This window comes from Ips typographus, linkage group LG4 (genome assembly GCF_016097725.1).
Source record: "Ips typographus isolate SLU linkage group LG4, UJ_Ityp_2.0, whole genome shotgun sequence".
Classification (NCBI taxonomy): Eukaryota; Metazoa; Arthropoda; class Insecta; order Coleoptera; family Curculionidae; genus Ips; species Ips typographus.
Genome location: NC_138425.1, coordinates 8,883,328 through 8,904,521, shown reverse-complemented (window position 1 = coordinate 8,904,521; position 21,194 = coordinate 8,883,328). Strand labels below are relative to the sequence as shown.

General features: G+C 38.4%; 1 protein-coding gene across 4 annotated transcripts in view; it reads left to right on the top strand.

Moving 5' to 3' along the window:
• The window catches only part of Msp300 (Muscle-specific protein 300 kDa), a 60,491-nt gene that overhangs the window by 20,827 nt on the left and 18,470 nt on the right, over positions 1-21,194 (top strand). The window contains exons 13-32 of one of the 4 annotated variants that reach the window (XM_081977915.1): positions 28-371; positions 431-646; positions 704-1,314; positions 1,524-1,598; positions 1,824-2,074; positions 2,126-2,837; positions 2,893-4,333; positions 4,526-8,580; positions 8,634-8,807; positions 8,933-9,043; positions 9,276-12,293; positions 13,608-13,709; positions 13,766-13,969; positions 16,636-16,787; positions 18,166-18,976; positions 19,031-19,189; positions 19,246-19,458; positions 19,514-19,696; positions 19,799-19,876; positions 20,923-21,193. In XM_081977915.1, coding sequence (XP_081834041.1) covers positions 28-371; positions 431-646; positions 704-1,314; positions 1,524-1,598; positions 1,824-2,074; positions 2,126-2,837; positions 2,893-4,333; positions 4,526-8,580; positions 8,634-8,807; positions 8,933-9,043; positions 9,276-12,293; positions 13,608-13,709; positions 13,766-13,969; positions 16,636-16,787; positions 18,166-18,976; positions 19,031-19,189; positions 19,246-19,458; positions 19,514-19,696; positions 19,799-19,876; positions 20,923-21,033 — 13,021 coding nt within the window. In that variant the 3' untranslated portion in view covers positions 21,034-21,193. Of the gene's footprint in view, positions 1-27; positions 372-430; positions 647-703; positions 1,315-1,523; positions 1,599-1,823; positions 2,075-2,125; positions 2,838-2,892; positions 4,334-4,525; positions 8,581-8,633; positions 8,808-8,932; positions 9,044-9,275; positions 12,294-13,607; positions 13,710-13,765; positions 13,970-16,635; positions 16,788-18,165; positions 18,977-19,030; positions 19,190-19,245; positions 19,459-19,513; positions 19,697-19,798; positions 19,877-20,922; position 21,194 lie in introns of those variants that run through there. The other 3 variants (XM_081977914.1, XM_081977917.1, XM_081977916.1) reach the window with 3 other exon arrangements.

Here is a 21,194-nt window from a genome sequence, read left to right as displayed (position 1 = left end):
AAAAAAATGCTCAATGATTTGTTGTAGGTACCAGAACCTGTTAGGACTTTCCAAGGACGCTATAAACAGATGGGAAAGTATCGTTGAAGACCATGAAAAATACCAGCAAAAATTGGAAGAAACTTTGAGATGGTTACAACCTTTAGAAGACCAGTTGGTGACTTTACAAAGTGGCGATTTGTCCGATAATCCTCAAGCTATCGCCCAAAGAATGCAGATACTATTGTCTGAAAAAGAGCAAGGAGAGCCAAAAATTAGTGCGTTGTCTTTACTAGCCGAAAGGATTTTACCGGACACTGCTATGTCTGGAAGAGAAACCATCCGGAATGAAGTTAAAGATTTGAGAGAGCGATGGGAGAAATTAGCAGACGGTAATTTAACAGCTTTTAATGAAGTTTATAAGGTGCAAATTTGATTTGGGGGGGTTTAGGTATCGTAGTGCAACAAAAACATCAACAGGCACAGACTTTACAATTATCCAGTTATCAAGACATGTTGCAACAAACATTGGCTTGGTTGGACACCATGGAAAAACAGACTAAATTGGACACTTCCTCTTGGACCTCTATCCAAGATGTGAGAGGAAAACTTCTTAAACAGAAAACTTCTCTACAAGAAATTGTACCTTATAAACGAGTAGTTGACGGTAAGTCCAGGATATTGCTTTTGCAGCTCTTATTCTTAATCCATACATTATTTAAAGGAATCACTGAAAAAGCCACGTCTCTTATCAAACTCATCAGCAATAAAGACCAAGTTTCTGATATTGAAAATAACGTCAAATCAATCAACGAACGCTATGACTCTCTGCTGTCAACCACGCAGAGCAACATCAAGCAACTGGAAACCTGTCTGGACTCGTATCAACAATTCTACGACCTCCTCAAAGCACAACAAGACAACCAAAAGCAACTTTGGGACACTCTAAATTGTTACGTAGACTACAGCGGCAACAAACCAATCGTAGAAGAACGTCTAGCCAAAGTAAACGAAATCGAAGATTCTCTCACAGAAGTCGGGATTAAACTAAAAGAGTTAGAGAATTACATCAAAAACAACATTTCTATGTTGCCGGCTCGTGCTCAAGAGGCTATGCAAAGGGACGTTGCTAGTCTTAAGGCTGATGAAGACAAGTTCCACGGTACTTTGGTAGACGTGAAATCCGCTTTGGAAAACCGATTGAAACAGTGGAATGACTATGAAAATGCTATGGAGAGACTGCTGGCCTTTTTGAAAGAATCGGAACAGACTTTGAAGAGTTATTTGCCCAGGTCGACGGAAGAAGAAAAGAAAGAGCAATTGGAGAAATATCAGGTGAGTAGTGTAAGATGAGAATTAGATAATACAACTGTTCTTGGTAATATTCAGTATTATGTCTAAATTTTATTATTGTAATTAAGGGCGCCTCAGCTGGAATCTAAAATTTAAGCAATATGGGCCATTGTGCCCTTTTAGTAAAAAATAATTTTCATTCAACATAGTACAGACAACAGAATATGTTTAATAAACCAATTTTCCTTCAGATCTTATTAAAGTCCATTGACGCTTTTGCTCAGCAGCTCAAAGAGTTTAATCGTCTTGGAGGTCATCTAATGCAAGTAAGACATACACTTTCTACCACTACCCTTGTATTCACGTCTTTTTCTACAACATAACTATTTCCTTTAAACCTAAAGCTACTGTGCTGTCTTTTGTTACACTCTGTGGTGTTGGAATTCTGTACTGTCCACGTTTATCTCCATCTATGAGGTGTAGGAATTAACTTTCCTCGGTGTTTTATAAAACAATTTTGACGTTATTTTAACAAGTTTGGCTTCTTTTAGGCCCTCGTGACAAACCTGAGACAAAACGAACACGACTTTGACAAGATCTCGGACGACTCGGCAGAGTTAGTCCAAAGCAGTGGCGACACCAGAATCTCGATCAACATTCAACAAATCACGTCGAGATTCCAGTCTGTGCAAGCGACCACCAAAGAAATTGTTAAGAAATGTGAACAAGCTTACGTCGATCATAAAGGTTACAATGAGAAATACCGACAGTGTTTGGAGTGGCTATCTTCTTCAAGAGCCAAGTATGGTGGTTTTAACTTCAATAGAGTAGAGTGTACAGGTTTGTGTTATAGGTTTGATGCCAGTAAAGAAACATTACGAAACGCTTCTCAAAATGTCTTGGCCGAGCAAGCCAAAGTGCTGGAAGAGCTACTGGCGCAGAAAAGCAGCGGCTCTCTACTGCTCAATTCAACTGTGGAAGCTGGGGAGAAGCTTTATCCCTCAACTTCACCTGAAGGACGGGAAATTGTGGTTAACCAGTTGGAAGAACTTCAACAAGCCTTTGACGCTTTCTTCGACGAGCTTAACTTGGCAGATCGAGACTTAAAGACCAAACTGAACGTCTGGTCTGAGTTTGACAGCGGACTGCAAGGTGTTGAGCGTTGGTGTAAAGAAATAGAGCGACAGCTTCCTCAAGACATCGAACTGAAAGCTACTTTGGAAGAGAAGAAAGCTCAGTTGCAGATCTATCGGAATCTTTTGCATGAGGTTTCTACGCATCAGCAGAATTTTGTGGATTTGAGAAGCAAAGTCGAACAACTTCCTGACAAAAACGCCTACATTGAAGAACAAATCACTAAGGTTACAGATCAGCATGGAAAGTTGCAGAAACGCGCCCAAAGCTTTGTGGAGCGTTACGAGAAAATTGTTAGTGACCATCAAAAGTTTGACAAGGCTGTCAAAGAAGTCAGTGATTGGGTGGATTCCAAACAGAGCTCAGTGGTTTTATGGGGTGACACCAGTGTAGAACGCGTGTCTTTGCTATCCAATCTTGAAAGGCTTAAGGTAAGTGTTTTTTACGTAATGGTGCTTTTTAACATTGTTCTTATTTTTAATTTAGAAATTAGCAGTGTCTATTGAAGAAGAAGAGAGCAAGCTAGCTGCTGTTAAAACTTTAGCAGATGACGTTATCCCAGGCACAATAGACCACGGACAATCGAATATCAGAAGCCAAGTGGAAGTGTCACAACAGCAATGGGTTGCCTTAGTATCCGATATAGAAAAAGCTATCAATCAATTGGAGGCCAAGCTTCAAAATTGGCTAGAGTACGAAAAACTCAGAGACGGTTGTCTGTCTTGGCTTAAAGAAACTGATTCAAAGCTGCATTCTATAGACCTAAAACCAACTGCAGCAGAAAAAGAGAAGCAGTTAACTGTACTTAAAAATTTGCAAGGCGAAATCAAAGCTAAAGAACTTGAAATTGATCAGGTAACAGAAAGAATTCAGCAGCTAAACCAAGGACTGTCCAACAGGCCATCCCAGATCTCCGAATTAGGTGTGAAATATCAGCAAGTTTGTCAAAAAGTTAAGGAACTAACTGGAAGGTGGCAGCAATACGTTAACAGTCATCACAATTTTAATAATGAAGTTCAACAGTGCGAACGTTGGTTAGAAGATTTGAACGGCAAACTGTCTTACTGTGCTGCTGTGCAAACAGCCACTCAAAAAGACTTGGAAAGCAAACTAGAAACCATACAAACCTTGATTCTTAACAAAGAAGAAGGTTTTGCAACTATCCAAAAACTGGTTGAACTAGCCCAAAATGTACTGTCAAACACCGCTCCAGAAGGCCACGATGCAATTAACCACACTCTAGCAAACTTACAAAGCGAATGGTCAAATATTGCAACCAACATGATTGAAACAAAATCATTGATAGAAGACGCCTTACGTAAATGGGCCGGTCTCTTAGAGGAAATCAACACCTTGGACAAGAAAATTGAAAATCTGGAAAGTCAATACAATGAACTCAGTGAATTGCAAGCCACCGCCTCGGAAAAGAAAACCCAACTGGACCGAGTCAAAGCCTTAGAAGAAAAAGTACGCTGCGAGAAAATAGAAGTTGACTCGCTTAAAACTCAGGCAGCTGAAATCCTGAAAAGCAAAAGCTCGGAAGAAGCTGCGATCCAAGCTAAACGTATGCTGGACCGCTTCGACGATGTCTTCCAAAAGATTCAAAAGTTGCTGCACGACCGGGAACAGCAGTACAAAGATCACAAAGCGTATAAAGAAGCTTACGAAGAAGTGCAGGTGTGGATGACTAGGGCTCAGGAAAAAGTGCCCCAGCTGAAACAACGGCCTCTAGGCGATAAACTGTCGATCGAGATGTTTTCTGGACCTTTAGATCATCTGTTGAACAAACAAGCACAGGGCGAAGTTCTGTTGGAAAACCTGGACCACACTGCACAAGTGGTGATTCCTAACACTAGTACTCCAGGACAGGATGCTATTAAGAATGAGATACGGGCATTGAGGGAGAGTTTTGACCGCTTATTTAAAGGTAAGTTTTGATCTATATTAACAGACTAACATCGACCAAAATAGGTTTTGCTTACACAGTATCTGTGTTTTTAATGTTAGCAATTTGACAAAAAAACGTTTAAACTCTCCGCTCAAATCTGTTCTATACGTGCTCAAATAATATTCGTACCATAAATTGGCCATTTTTTTATAGCACCTAATTTATTTTCAGATCTAAAACAACAACGTGAACAACTTGAAGTAGTCTTAGTGCACTGGCGTGACTACAAAGACGAGTACGAAAAGATCTCCGACTGGCTACAACAAATTTCCATCCTAATCAAAAATCAAAAAATTGCCTTGTCTTCCACCCTGGACGAAAAGCAGAAGCAAGTTAAGGACGTCAAGGAAATCTTACAGAAACTAATAGACGGCAAATCTCAGATAGACAAACTAAACGACTCGGCCAAAACACTGCTTAAATCCCCTCTGGAAACTCATGTAAACAACCAGCTTCAGCAGTTGAACTCCCGTTACCAAGTTGAGCTTAGTACTGCTAAGGATGTATTGAAAAAAGTTGAGACCAACTATGAACAGCACAAAGAATATGCTAACAATCTGGATAAAGCGCGTGCCTGGATTGATAACGCTCGTGATACAATTACACAATGTTCCGAAGCCATCACAAACAGTACTAAAGACAACTTACAACAGTACTTAAATCAAATACAGGACTTAATAAACAGACGTGAAGACGGGCAAAACTTAGTACATGCCACAGTGAATTGTGGAGAGAAAGTACTGAGAAACACCAGATCCGATGGCCGAGACGCAATCAATAACGAAATCAAGGAAGTTCAAAATGACTGGGAAAGAATTGTCAAAAAGATGTCAACCGTAAAAGTCAACTTAGAGACTGCTTTGCTACAATGGGCGGACTATGACAGCTCTTATAACCAATTACAGCAATGGATTTCTGAGCGTGAGGCCAAGTTACAACAAGTTACCGAACCCAAAGCGATAAAATCGAAAGGACAAGGCGGACTTAGTGCTTTACCCATTGGAGAAAGAAAAGCCACACTTAGGGAGACCGGAAGCATTGTCCAAGACATTGTATCATTTGAACCTATGATCCAGTCTGTGACTTCTAAAGCCGAAGACCTGAAACAGGCAGCCCCTGCTTCGGAAATTTCTACCAAATACGAAACTCTAACCAAAGCCGCTCAGGAGTTATACGCCAAACAAAAAGCCACAGTGGACCAGCATCAAGCTTTTGTTGATGCAGCCAATGAGTTTGTTCAATGGATCCGTTTGTCGAAAGAGAAACTTGGAAAATGTGCAGAGCCCATGGGAGACAAAGAATCTCTTGGTAGTAAACTATCACAAGTGAAAATCCTTCATAACGAAATACCCATAGGACAGAAGAAACTTGAGAATGCATTGGAAGAGGGTGATAAAGCGTGCCAAGTTGCTGATGATGTTGATAAAGAAATCATCGAAGAAGAAGTAGGACTGTTGCAAGACGATTTTGATAGTTACATTGAACAGCTTGGTAATATTAAAAGCTTATTGGAAACTGGAATTGTTAAGTGGACAGAGTACGAAGAACAGTTCCAAGACTCTTTGCAGTGGCTCAGCCAACAAGAGAAAGTTGTTCAGTCCTACAACAAGCTTCAAGACAGCTTGGAAGAAAAACGAGCAGTGTTGGAACAATTCCAACTGTATCTACAGACACTGTTTGACTGGCAATCAGAGTTGGATAGACTGAACATGAAAGCTCAACAGTTACTAGAAACCTGCGCAGATTCCCGCGTTAGTAACGCTATCATGCAGCTATCCACAAAGTACAACGCCATCCTGTCTATGGCGAAAGAAATTATGAGACGTCTAGAGCTGTATTATCAAGAACATCAGCAGCACAGCGCTTTATATCAAGAATGTCAAGACTGGATTGACCGTACTAGGGATAAACTTAACGGTTGCGTCGATATCCCTAACACACTTTCCGAAATCAACAATAAGCTTCAAGTGGTTAAAAACATCAGGACTTCCATAGAACAAGGGCAAAACAAATTACGTTACATCAATGAGCTAAAAGAACGGGTTATAATGAACACTGAGCAGTCTGGCGCTTTAAAAATCCAAGAGGACACTGATAATCTAAAACAGGACATGGAGAAATTAATCAGCGACGTCAACGACTTGAGAAGCAAATTACAAACACGCGCTAATCAACTAGAAGAAGCTCAGAAACTCTTAGAGCAGTTCTTAGACTGGTTGCAAGACCAAGAAAATCAAATTCAGTTTGACGATCAATACGCCAATGAATTACACGAAAAGAAGGCGAAACTGGAAAAATACAAGCAGGTACAGAAAGAAATTTCTACCCACAATAGTTTACTGGAGAAACTCAAGAGTAAAAACTTGGAAGATAGCAGTATTCCCGAAGATGAGTTGGATCGAGTAGGAAAGAGATACGAAAGTTTGAAGGAAAAACTACAAAAAGCCGTGTCTGATTTGGAAGTTCAAGTGGAAGAACATGATCAGTACAAAAGCTCTTACAACCAAGCTGTGGAATGGATTAGAAAGCTTCAGGTGGAAGTCCAATCCTGCTCAAATCTGCAAGACGAATTACCACAGATAATCGAGAAAGAAGCCAAAGTAGAGCAAATATCAAGCACTTTAATCGAATGTGACGAGCTGGTTAACAAAACAATTAAAATGAGCATAGAAGTAATGAAAACAACAGGTGATGAAGGTAAAGACACCATCCGAGAAGAGATTGAACAGCTTAACTCCGACTGGGAAGGACTGCAATACATTTGCGGTGACATTAAAAAATCTTTGAGTAGATGCAAGGATGCTTGGAAGGATTTCAAGAGTCACAGCGAAGAAGTCGAGAAGAACATTACTAAATTTACCAGCCAGATTGAAGATGAGAAGCAGCGCGAAAATAAAAAACCTGAAGACTTGGAACGTTGCAAAGCTTTGCTTTCGGAGATTGAATCTCTAAAACCTGACCTCGAGTGCCTTTCAGATTCCTGCGAGATTTTGATGGAATTAAGTGCTGTAAACTGGGTTAGAGATAAAACTGTTCAACTACAGTCCGCCTACACGAATCTTTTAACCGGTGCCCAAGGATTGGTCTCTAAAGTTGAGAAAAATCTCTCCGATCATACTGAATTTGTCAAAGCTAAAGTCGCTTTAGAGGAATGGCTGCAATCTCAACACTCCACAATACAAGAGTGCATCGATATAGGAAGTGAAGAAGATGTAAAGAGTAAACTTGAAAAAATTCAGGGTGTTGCAGCTAATCTCAATGAAGGTCAGAAAATGTTGTCTACATTACAAGAAGCCTTTGCCAAAGTCATTAATACGGCCACACCAGACAAACAAAACGAACTAAGAGAAACGACCACTTTATTGAGGAATAGTTGGGACCAACTCAATATGGACTTAAAATCGACTGAAGCTCAATTAAAAGCAGCTCTATCAAGATGGTCTGGGTATAATGAAACTAAAAGAAATTTGGACCAATGGCTTAACGGTGTTGAAAGGTCACTAAAACAGACTCCAAGCACTAAAGGAGAGATAAGTGAAATGAAAACTTTGCTGGAACGCTACAAGCACTTACAGGATGAAATTGCTAAGAAAAGGGAAGACCTTGTAAGACTAAATAGTGAAGCTCAAGAACTTAGCGAGTTGTCAAAGCAACCTGAAGTGTTAGAGCAGATGAAGCAACTAGACGCCCGTTTTGAGAATGCTTCAACCACTTGCAAATCATTGCAGGAATCTTTAGAAGCTGAATTAGCCGAGTACACCACTTACCAACAAAAACTTCAAGACACAGAGAAATGGTTGTTACAAGTCTCATTCCAGTTGATGGCTCACAATTCTCTGTACATCACAAACAGGGAACAAACGGAAGAACAGATCGTGCAGCATGAAGTGTTGCTCAAAGATATTCAAAACTACCAATCTGTGTTGGATAATGTTAAAGATAAAGGCTATAGTCTAATAAATAAGTATGTAAAAGAGGCACCGGTTGTTAAAGACCATATTGAAGGACAGCTAAACAACGTCCAAGACAGCTACAATTCACTTTTACAAACTGCCTTGCAGATTAAAAATCGGTTAGAAGATTCTTTGGCCAAGTTCAAGCAGTATGAAGACACTTTGGATAGTATAATGCGAAATCTGGATGAATACGAGCCTATTGTGGATCAGGAACTAGACAAGCCTATTGACACCCTTAAGGATGCCACTGAGGCTCTGGAGATCGCCAAGGTAAGCATAGTCAATCTGTGGAAATTCTAGGTTATCCTGTGTATCTCTTGCAGTCACTTCATGGAAAATTACAAGCAGAAAAGTCCAAACTAGCCTTGGCGGTGCAGGCTTGCGAGGATGCCACGGCTTCAATCAGCAGACCTAGCAGTCCCAAAGATTCCCTCCCTCCCCCAGTTCCAATCCAGGAATTGGAGTGTTGGGCTCGTTTAGAAGACCTTATCGATCAGGTAAACTTAAGTTTGATACGCTTTTTAAATTACTTCACAAATTTGCTAATCTGCTCACTTAGTGTGGTTTGATTTTTGCACTGTGCTTATGTGTTTTGCATCGCTTTAACACTTAATTGCTATAGACTCACGAAAGATCCACAAGTTCAGGCAGTAAAGATAGCAAACTGAAGTTGATTTTGGATCAGCTGGTTTCCAGAGGTTTTATTAAGAATGTGGACACCCAAATCAGTAAGGTTAGTAGATTTTTTAGACAAGTGTACTGCCAAGGTAAGTGCTAACATACACAGCGGTTAGTGTTGTTTGAATTGAAAAATTTGTGCAAATTTTTGGCTTTTGTAGAGGTAATTTGGTCATTACACCATACATTTAGCGACTTAGTTTGCACTTAAAAAAGTCCTGTGACCAAACTTACTATCATTGCGGTCTTTTGTTTCGACTACATGTACTAAAACAAATTTTTCTTAGGTTCAAGCCCACCTCGGCAATTTGTCTTTATCTGTCTCCCAATTGGAAGAAGTGGAAAAGCAAAAGTCTGCCCTCAAAGACTGGATTGGAAAACAAGAAGATGCAGTGAAGGAATGGAAGAACCGACCAAACAAATTGCGAGCCGACGCTGCTAAACAGGACTTAAATGCAATGAACGAGCTTTTAGCCAATATCGCTCAACGTAGAAACCATTTAACCACTGAGCTTTCCGGACCTAGTGGAGCTGACAGCGACCTAGCTAAGTCTCTAGACAAACTGGAAAAGAATTTACTAACAGTTATAGCGGACAAACAAAGTAAACAAGAAATTATTGACCAATACAAACAGCAGCTACAAGCGGTCAACACATGGTTTGACAATTTGAATAAGAAAATCGACGCTGTAGACAAAGGATCTGGACTAAATTGTGCACAAAAACAAGCCGCTTTGAAGGAAATTCAAGACGAGTTTGAAGAACTGGGACCTCCTAGAATAGAAGAGCTGAAAAGGTTGGCTTCTAAAGTCATTGAAATTGTGAACAACCTGGATTCACAACAAGTCGAAGAACAGGTTAAATCCGCAGACCGCCGCTACAATGAAATAACGAAAAAACTACAAAGAAAGTCTCAAGTACTTGAAATGACTCGTAAAGGTATCGATGGCGCCAAATCCGAAATTGACGAGGCAAGAAACTGGGTTAAGGACAAGTTAGCAGAGTTGCAGAAACCGAAACCTCTAAGTTTTGAAAGCTCAAAAGTTGAAGAAGGTTTGAATTCCTTGAAGGACCTACTGAAAGATGCAGAAAACAAGCTGATTCTCAAAGACGCTTTACTGAAACGCGTCAATAACATGAGCAGTGAATTGGAACCTTCAGAGTTTAGCGAATTGGAAAGTTCTTTGAAAAGTTTAGGAGCAGAGCAAGTGGCCCTAGTTAACAAAGCTAAACAGGAAATAGCCCGTCTTAATTCAGCGGCTGAAACTAGACGTAATTTCGAAACAGATCTGTCTAAAGCCAAGGCTTGGCTGAAGAACAAAAATTCCGAGGTACGTAAATTAAGCGGTTACCTTCCGTTACAAGCTAATCAAGTGGAGAAAGAGATAGTACAAGCCAAAGCTTATGACAGTCAAATAAAAGAGTTCAATGAAGGCGATCTGAAGAACCTGCTTAATGTGGGTAATGATATTTTGAAAGACTGTGATGATGCTGACCGTGAGCGTCTCCAACACCTGTTGGATGAAGTGAAGGATGAATACAATGTACTCACTCAAGAGTCTAAATTAAAACTTGAAGCTCTCACTGACTTGTTGCAAGGAAGAAAGCAATTTGAGAGTGATGTTGATCGTTGCGTAAATTGGCTTAAGGAAGCTGAAGTAGCCACATCAACTGATATCCGTTTGTCCAGCTTAGAAGTCTTGGACGAACAACTGGCGAAGTACGAAAAGTTAATCCAAGATTCGCAACGAGTTGGGGAGGAAATCAACAAAATCTCCGAACAAGGCAAAGCCATTTTACCAACTATTAGCGAATCAGACAAAATAACTTTAAAAGAAATGTTAAACAACTTGAAAGACCGGCATAATCGCATTGACTCTTTGATCAAGGAAAGAACTGAAGACTTGAAGCGCAACATACAACAAATCAAAGATGCTCAAGCACGTTTAGCTGAGAGTATTGCTTTTGTTAAAGAAGTCCAAAATCAGCTTCACGAACTTAACAAACCACTAGGAGCTCGTGTTGAAGACGTTCAGAATGTACTATCAGCTTACGAAAGAATTCTCAAAGATGTCAAAGCTGATAAAGCCAAACTCAGCACTGTACCTGGAGCAAACGCCACTGAACTTCAAGCAGTGATGAACATGCAAGACGAACTTATTAAATCAATAGAAGATCAAATACTCAAATTAAAACAACTGTTGCTATTGAGAGAACAATATCTAGCCTTAATTACAGATATTATGACGTTCATAACTAAATACACGGAGATAGTTAGAGATGTTGAAAAAACTGGCGGCACAATTGAAGAGAAAATCAAAAAGTACGATGACATTATACTGAAAATTCAGGAATGTGATGCTCTTCACGCGTCAGCGACTGATAAAGGCCTTCAGATTGCCCAAGATTGTAACGTGCAAGACAGAAATGAGATAACCGAGCAGCTTCAGACACTCAAACAATCTTTGAACAATTTAAGAAAAGCCGTTGAGAAGCAAAGGCAAGAACACGAAAACACCGCAGCTGAGTACAAGAAACTAGCCGCAGAACTGGAAGAAATACTAGACTGGCTTCATACCAACGAAGGTGGTGTAAAATCCAGACCATTGCTCAATAGAGACGTTGGAAGCGTAAACAAGGAAATAAAGAAACACCAAGAACTAAGTAAAAATGTCAACAATTACCTAGACAAATTGAGGAAACTACAAGAAAACGTTAAAAATGACGATACACTACCAGGATCATTACAAGAGCAACTGTCGGAAGCTAACTCGTTACTGAACTCCCTACCAAGAGAACTGCAAGAACAATCCAAATATTTGGAAGACAACAAGAAATTCCGCGAGGAATACGACCAACTAAAACAAAAACTGTACGCTTGGATTAAGGAAGCAGAAACTCGTCTAAACCTTCACAAAGACGGTGTAGACTTTGAAAACATCGTCACCGACTTGGAAGAACACAAAATCTTCTTCGGCTCAGAATCCAGCATTAAAGAGGTAGCTTTCCACGGACTCCAACAGGCCGCTGATAAAATCTGGCCCAGTTTAACGCCTTACGAGCAGGAGGAGTTGAGCAGAGAACAGCAACATCACACGCAAACCTTGAAGAACACTTTGAACTCGGCCAAGTCACAGAAAGCTCAGTTGGAACAGGACGCGGAACTGTGGAAGGAATATTTGCAAATTTTGGATAAGGTCAAGTCTGTGGTGGCTAGAACCAAGTTTGTGGACGAACCCGTGTCCACTTTGGCAGGATTGCAGTTTAACATTCAGAAGATTAGTCACGCCTTGAATGATATACAGGTGAGTTTAATTTTTCAAGATTGGTCAAGAAATGTTTTATTTTTGATCAATCACAAATTTCACTGTGCTCAGATTTACGCAACTGCTGTAAATTTACAATCTTCCTTCTCTTAAATATGTGCAAGGTAGTATACTTTGCCTGAGCTGACCTGAATCGGTCATTACTAACATAAATAATGGTCATACTTAAGTAATCTAACCTTAAATATGACCAGTATTTATGTTGGTTTCGCCTATAACATTTTTTACTTACTAACAGTATTTTGAAATTATTGGACCTTTACTCTCGATGTGTTTTGATCATTAAATATCACATACATTTCTAAATAATAAAATATGGTCTTAATTAATATCTGTTCTTTAATTTGGAAGCAAATATTGTCTTAAAGTTAACTATGATTAGATAGTTATTATACTAATTAACTTTAAACTTTTAACTTTTTTGGTGCTTAACAATCACTTTTCATCCATTTCTGGATTGCGTAGTTTATATTTATAGGAATTTTAATTGAAATTTACAACAATATAAAATAATCTGGTAATATGACTGAAGTCTGACGCCCCAAACAATTGTACACTTCCACAGATAATCACTTATCTTATCATTTCTAATAAACCCGTTTTCTAGGAACTGTGCTTCTAATAATTTTATTTCAAGTTCAGCTATATTTTCTAGAATCTGCATTTAACCTGCCAAAAAAATGGCTACGGTATAAAGACCTTTAGTACCCTTTCACTTTCTCCTTGGGTTCCGCCGGTACCAGACCGACTAAAACCGTAAAGGTTGAACAATCAAGGCGGTGATGTCATCTCGTTTTTTTTTTCAAGTCTGATATAGAAAATTACCTCATTGATACGACATACGAACCTTATGCATTTATTTAACGTTGCTGGAACGACAAGGACACGTTATAGAAATTAGTTTCGTTTACGTTTCGGTTATTAGCGGATGTATTTGTTGATACTAGTTGTACGCAAAAATCAGTTTTCCTAAGTGTAATTTGTGCTTTTTTTGGATTTAAATTTGGTAATGATGATAGTTCATAGAAATGCCGGTGGTAAATGAATTAAGTGATAACGCAGTTTCATCACGTTTTCATGTAAGTTTTTCAAACTTTTTTTGGTTTACTCAACTAAAAACTATTTAAAAGTAAATCTTATAAAGTCACACTAATGAATAATGCAAATAGCACTTTTGTTTAAATTTAGATTGTCTCATCATCAAGCCATGTTTTTAAAGTTTCCGGTATTGGTTTATCAAACCGGCCAGTCATTGACTTCTCTTTGAATTTAATAACATTTAAACTTTTTCAGAATCAGTCTAGCGAGCTAGATTTGCTTCGCGAAAAGACAGAGGAACTGTCCAAAGAAGCGGACGAACGTAACCGCCAAACCATACAGAAACAGTCCGACGAGGTACGCATTTTAAATCAGAAATTTTCAAGATTAAATTCTTATTTGACTGATAATAGGTGACCAAAGCTTGGTCTTTGTTGGTGTCCGATTTGGAAGGCAGGAAGGACACCTTAACGAAATTGGCCGATGTTTGGGAAAGCTTTGAAGCCAAACTGCAAAAGTTCGACAGAGCTTTAGGTGGAATCGAAGAGAGGGCAAAACACATCGACCAAATTGTCAGAAATAAAGACCATGTTGTCACCACTCAGAAAAATCTCGAGGTTTGTATATAACAAGTAAACAATTTATGTAAAGTTGATAGTGGTTATAGGGAAACTTTATGTGTATGCTTACTTAACGAAATTTGTAGCCAACAAAAACAAGTTATTTTTCAAAGGTATAACTTGAAATATTTTACCAATTTGCAGAGGGTTAGGAGAAAGAACTTAACTAATAATCAACGTCAAAATCCTTAATTTTTGGCTCAGGGAAGCTACAAAGTGTTGAAATTTGTTGTTTATTAGTAGCTGAAAGTCAATTACAATTTTGAGACTACCTACATATTGGAAACGTATTTGTTACAGCATCTAAAATAATTTCAGAATTGTGCTAAACTTTTAGCAAGTTTTAATAATTTTTCTTAGATTTACAAAAAAAGTTATCTGAACTTGTTCTTATTCTTGTTCCCTTGTTTTAAGCACTGACGATATACAGGGTGGTCCAGTTTTAAGTGCCAATAATTCACCATTTGATAGCTAATCAAAAAATAAGTTGACTTGCATTATTTCATTTTTCTGAAAAACGTTTCCTAAGGAGGATACAGTCCTCCAAATTTCCATTTAAAAAATCGTTTTATAGTTTAAAACTGAACATTCAAGACTTGTGAAAGTCCAAATTTGTACTCAATAGTCTAAAAACTTGCTTTTTACTAATAGGAATGGTCTTATGATTCGCTTTCTCAGACTGCCATCCTGGTTGAGTGTCTGAAACTGGCATTCAAGAACTAAAAAAAGTCCGGAAATCAAGACAAAGATTGTATTGTGCATGAAACTCATTTTTTACTACTAAAAATAATATAAAAGTTAAAAGTTGACTTTTAATGCTAGAACTGACCTTACTAGGACTAAAGAGAGTCCAAAAGTATATTTTCAAGACTTAATTGGTGTACAACTGAATTTTCTGGACTGGACAAGTCTAGAAGTAAATTAAATTTTCGGACTATTTTATTTCTAAAAATTAGTTCTCAAGACGTATTATTGTAGCATTTGGTACCAACATTTTTTACTTTTATTAGTGAAGAAACTTGACTTTTGGAAATAGTCTTAAACTCGATTTTTCAGTCTTAAAAAGCACTAATAACAGTCTGAATTTCTTAGAGATGCTACAATTTATTGCACCTATGAATGTAGAAGTCAATTTAATAGTGAAGAAGCTTGAAATAACATTTTCAAGATTATGGTCAGTGGACAAACTGACTTTTAGGCCTGATAAGTCAAAAACTTTGCAAAGATAGTCTTGAAACTCGATTTGAGGCACTGAAACAGCCTTAAAACACTAAAAACGGTCTAATTTATTAAGAAATACCCGAATTTTTAGCACTGAGGTGTCTAGAAGTCGATTTAATAGTGACAAAGCTTAGAATGCCATTTTAAGTCTATGAAGAATGTAAAAATTGTTTTTTAAGTTTGCTATGTCAATAACTTGGTGAAGATAGTCTTGAAACTCGATTTTCCAAGCTGAAAGCAGTTTTGAAGCACTAAAAATAGTCCAGAATTCGAAGAAAATGAAAAGCAAAGTAAAAAGCACGAAAGGTTTGTTTTCAAGACAATTTTCATGAATCTAATGTTAATGTCCTGCATCTAAGACTATTTTCAAGACTAAAATATTGAAATTACTTACTTCAAATGCAAATTTTAAGCTTCTGATGTCACTTTTCATTAGTTCAGTCACATTTTGGGGTTTAAGTCAATTTTTAAGGTTTAAATGTATGAATTTGTAGTAACAAATTCTTGAAAAAGTAGGTTTTATGTCTACAAGTCAATTTTTAGTATTAAAGTCTCTCGATTTGCATGAAAACTGGTTTCAAACACAACTTTTAAGCTTCTGAAATTTTAATCTTTTCTAGTTCAATTTTCAAAGTAAAGTCTTTTAGTTTGTCCAAAAACTATGAAAACTGACTACAATAATATTTTTTAAACTTCTTAAGTCAATTTTCCGTTTCCAAGACAATTTGAGGAAAATGACATAATGAATGTCAACTTATTTTTTAATTGGTTATGGATTGGTGAATTATTGACATTTAAAATTGGACCACCCTGTATAAAAGTCTATCACAATGACAGTGAGACTTAGGTATATTTTTGTACCTTTAAATTCAATTTCAACACCCTGTAACTCAGATACGAAACAAAGTTTTGTTTTTAAATTTTACTGTAAGTCGAGATAATGCAAAAAGCAAAATGAATTAACAATGTAAGTGTTTTGAATGGACGTTTGTTTATTCATTTGTCACATTCAAAACATTTACTTTTCATCACATTCCAATACAGTTGCTATAGACCGTGACGTCATAGGATGTGGTCATGATAAGGGTTTTCAAGAAGAAGTTTGTATTAATAGAAATGTACAAAAAAGGAAAAGATGAGAAATTGATTGTAAGAAATAGAAAGAGTCTGCCAATTTCACTTTAACAACTTAAACAGAAGGTGTTTAATGCTAAATCAATTAAGTTAGTTAGTACCTAGTTGTTGATCTGTATATAACTAACTGTTTTTTTTCTTCAATCAACTTCCCATTAATCTCACATGGTCAGCAATGAAACTTTATCGAAATGCTTCTGGTTTAGTAATAGTCTAATAAATTTGGTCTTATCGCAAACTTATTGCACTCTAACTGGCTATTATCAAGTATTATATTACTGTAGGAGTTCTACTTGTTTTGTCTGCAGGAACTGTATACGGAAGCACAGTCTCTCAAATCGCAAGAGAAAGACGTGTTGGATAATTCCAAGATAGTTCTTCTGTTTTTGGAAGAGTGCTCGCCGGAGTCTTCTTCGGCACTGTCCAAGAAACTGGACCAACTTACTCAATCCTACCAAAGGTAAGAGATTTTTGTTTTTCTTGTACTTTGGTAAATGATTAAAATAGTGATCACCGCACGTTTCACATATTTATTTAAAGCTATTTTGAAAGCAATGACCCGGCTCATGCTTGAGTAAGCATCGCGAATAAATTTGCTCTCCCACACTTAATAAGTTTGCATACTTTAAAGTCCAGACAACAAATGGTAATAACAAGCCTTGAAGACGACATCAACCTTCCTTGACGGGTCTTTAAAGGGAAGACACACGTGATTAGATAATTTCGTGTTCCGTAAATAAAACCAAAATCCTTCACGTTTTTATTTAGAAACTGGGTATTTGGCGGGCTGCCACCGTTCCCGATCGTGTTTTAATAGATGCATTTTGCTATGTTTAACTTTGAAGAAACCATTTTTTTGTAAAATCGACCCATATCCCATTGCCGCATGTTCTAAATATATTTCGATGCAACAAGTCCTAAATTTATTCCTTGTTTATAGTTACTAGTAAAACTGAGAGAAATTGTGCATAGGTAAATTTGAATGTATTTGTTTCTGGTCCCCTCTATAAAATTTGATAGTGTGGCAATACGCGCCGGCGTCCCGACGTCAAAAATGCGACGTCCCTGGGGCGTCCCAAATTCAAATCCGAATTGCGCTTAGAACATACTGGATGGCTGGATAGAAGCATTTGAAGGGGAGTTCTCACTGCCTGGTACCGACCTAACCTCGACGATCGAATTAACGAGTCACCCTTACAAGAAACGGAGAACAGTTCGTTTTCGTGCTAATTTTTAGTGATTTTTTTCGTAGCGGGTGCCCTTATTTATTTTGCGGCCCCCTAAGTTTTTAGTGCGCTTTTTATTTTGCGGTTTGTGTTCTCGAAGCCAAAATATAAAGGTGAATGTTTACAATTTTTTTGGTGCGGTTTTGGTCGAAACGCACAAGTTTATTTAATTTAAAAAAACACTTAGTAGCACGTGCTTAACGATTATAATGCCAAAAAACTTGAATGCCAATTTTTTTGAAAGTCAATTAGTAGTTTCTTGACATTGTTTTGGTTCAGTTTTAGCGCCAGTTCCAGTCAAAACTGAATGATAAAAATTAGTGTGAATTGATCAAACCTTGACCTACGTTAAAATTAGCTTGTGACTCAGTATAAGCGCTATCTGTCTCATGATTACCAGAATAAATCGATTTCTAGTGCAGAAAATTTAAAATTAAAAAGTGTAAAACCGTTCGGAAAACGTTGCTCACGATATTTTGGTACGCATTCAAAAATCCTCTACGTGAGGTCAAAATCTAAAAATATAACGCCGGCTTATTTTATTGTACTTTAAAATTTTGTGCGGTCACGCTGAAACTACGCTTCGTCCACTCAAAAATTTCTCTTTTTCAGGCTTCTAGACAGTTTGAAGGAGAAACGAGAGAAGACTGCAGACGACTTAACCGCAATCGAGAACGCTCTTCGAGATATCACCCAAAAGAAGAGCGAGCTTGTAGACTTGAAAAGCGAAATTATTAATTTCTACGTGTTCGACGAGGACGTCTCCAAGACTGAAGACGATTTGAGGACGCTTAGTTCGCGGGCTCAAAGTCGCATCAACGACGCCAAGCAGCTTTCCGCTGACCTCAAGAGTAAGTACCAAGCAGCGCAGAACCTTGTACCAAGCGACGTCGCTCAGGAGCTCAACCAATTGGAGTTGCTAACCGAAAGCGTAATCGCCGTCATGGAGGACAAGGAGAGGGAATTTAAGAAGGCCAGGACCATTCGTACCGACTATCTTACCGATGTGGAAGAGCTACAAACCTGGATCAAGGAATCCGAATTGAAGATCCAAGATCGGTCTGTAACTCCGCAACAACTCCACGAACGGTTGCAACTCATTCATTCCGAAATCGGGTCGATAACGGACAAACTGGACAAAGTGACAAGGAACGGCAAGACGATTATAGAGAAATCGCGCAAGCAAGAAGAAAAAGACATAGTGCAGAGCACGGTGGATACTTTAACTGATCAGTTAAGTCAGCTAAAGGCTTCTTTGGACGAGAAACGGGACCAGGTTGGGGACATTCTGGACGCTTGGCAACGGTTCTTGGCTTTGTATCAACAAGTCATACAGTGGACCGAGGAGAAAAGAGTTTTCTTGCAGGAACCTTTGAATGTAGGCTCTTTGCAGGATGTCAAACAACGACTCCACGATTATAACGTAAGTATAACACTTTAGCTGCTTTATTACTGTATTATTTCAAATGTTTATTAGAACGCTGTTAAAAGCTGTAAAAGCGTGACCAAAAATTTAAGCGACATGGTTAAAGAGCTAGAATACATTGGCACCGTAACCACAGTGGGTGATTTACCCAAAAAAATGGAGCACGCCGAAGAAGTGAAAGTTGAAGTAGAGGCTCAAATTTTGGAGAGGGTGTGTCTTCAATTTTTATCCTTCTCTTCCTAAAACTATACAGTAATATTCATCAGAACGCACTGCTGCAAGAAACTTCTGAAGAATGGGAACAATGCGAGAAGAAAATGAAGGAGGCCAAAACCTGGGCAGAGAAGACGAGGACTGCGTTGGAGTCGCCCCAACACAAGAAAAAACCTTTGAGAGACCAGAACGCTTTGAGGGAAAAGATGCTGGCTGATCTTCACGTGCAAAAAACTAAGATTTCGTTGTCTATTGAGAAGCTTCAGGTATTCTCGTGTCTAACGTTTTTGAACAAAGTGTAAGAGTTAAACTTGTGCATAGCTTCACTTCCGATCGGGGATCAAGGCGGACACTAAAATCACCGAATCTGTCAGCGAGCTACTCAAGGACCTGGACAGTTTGGACGGATCCATCCGCAACCAAGTTGGACAGCTCGAGAAAGCCATCGCCCAAGTAGAAGAGTACCAAGCTGAAGTCCAAAAGCTTAGACAGCAAATCGTACAGGTAATTTTTGTGCTTTTATTACGGTAGCAGGTATTAAGAGGTATCTGGTTGCTAGTTTAGCTATTTAACTAGAAAATTAGTAAAATTGCTGGTTTATTGCAGGTCGAACAGCAATTGCGTGCTGTTATGGCGCCCAACTATAAACCACACGACAGGGATGCAGCAGCTCGCGAACAAGAGGTAGGGCGTGTGCAAATTAACTTAACTGTTTTCTTTAGACTAAATAGAGGTGGTTTGATGTACGATTAATTTTTAGTAGGTAATTAATATAGAGAAGCACACTACTAAACTAGAATCTTAAAAAATTTAAAACAAAGCTTATCAGAATAATTGAAGACATTACTAAAACTTGATTTTGAATTCCACTCTTATGTCATCATACTGATCAAGTTTGTATAATGCAATTTTTCGACATTGTACTGATTATTACCTCATCCATAATTCTGGAGATATTTTGCATATCTAATCTGCGTATTGTATTATGCGGGATTACAGTAGAATTCTGTTTTTTTATTAAATAACGTTTTATTTTTTATGATTGGGCTCAGTTACTGTTTTTGAGTGAAAAGTGTGTCGCATTTTTCTCACCTTACCACCACTATTTAGTCAAGTGTGCACCGCAGCGATAGTAAAGCTAAAACTAGTGTACAACCGTGTCGTTCAATTAGAACCAGCCTTCATTTTCATGTAATAAAAAATAAAATTAATTGCGTCAAAACTGTAAAAATTATCAGAATTGACTGGAAACATTTTGATGAGTAACTCGATAGGGCGCTGCGGAGGTGGCTGACACGATCATCAAGGTGTTTCCACTTTCCTTTCCCCCATCCGGCAGCGGGGATTGTGTTTGTTTTTGGTTTCGGGCTCTTTGGTTCTATTTTCATTTGATTTGTCGCCTTTTTTGCTATTATTGTACCACTTACGCTTGTAGTTGCCATTTTGCTTGGGTTCACACATTTTCACCAGGTTTGTGTTCACTATCTATCTCATTCACCCAGACACAGTTTCAAGTTGCACTCATTCAATACACTGTTTACACTGTTTTTACAATCACGCTTGCATCATTTTAGTTAAATTCTTTGGGTGAGCCAGATGAAGCGAACACAATCGACTTTTAACTCTTGTTTGCCATATTGTTTGAATGTTTTTTTTATAAGTCGTTTTTTCTCTTTTTTTCTATTCATTTGCTGCATTCCCTTCCCGTTCCTTACAATTTGCGTGTCCAGAGTTGCAGAGACCGAATCAGAGGGTTGCAGAACACTCTATCCCTGCGTAACGAACGCATTAAGCGTATTCTGCAACTAGGGGTGCCCGATCTGGAACCTCTAGGCACGTAGAATTTCCTGTCCACTCTAAAACTACCGCCACCACCTAAACCCCGATCTAGACACCAAGACCAAACCCAATCACGACCATCCGAATAACTTGACCATGACACGCGCGTTTCAGCCACTCTCTAGCGCGGCCTTTTACACGGGATACTGATATTTTACTACGA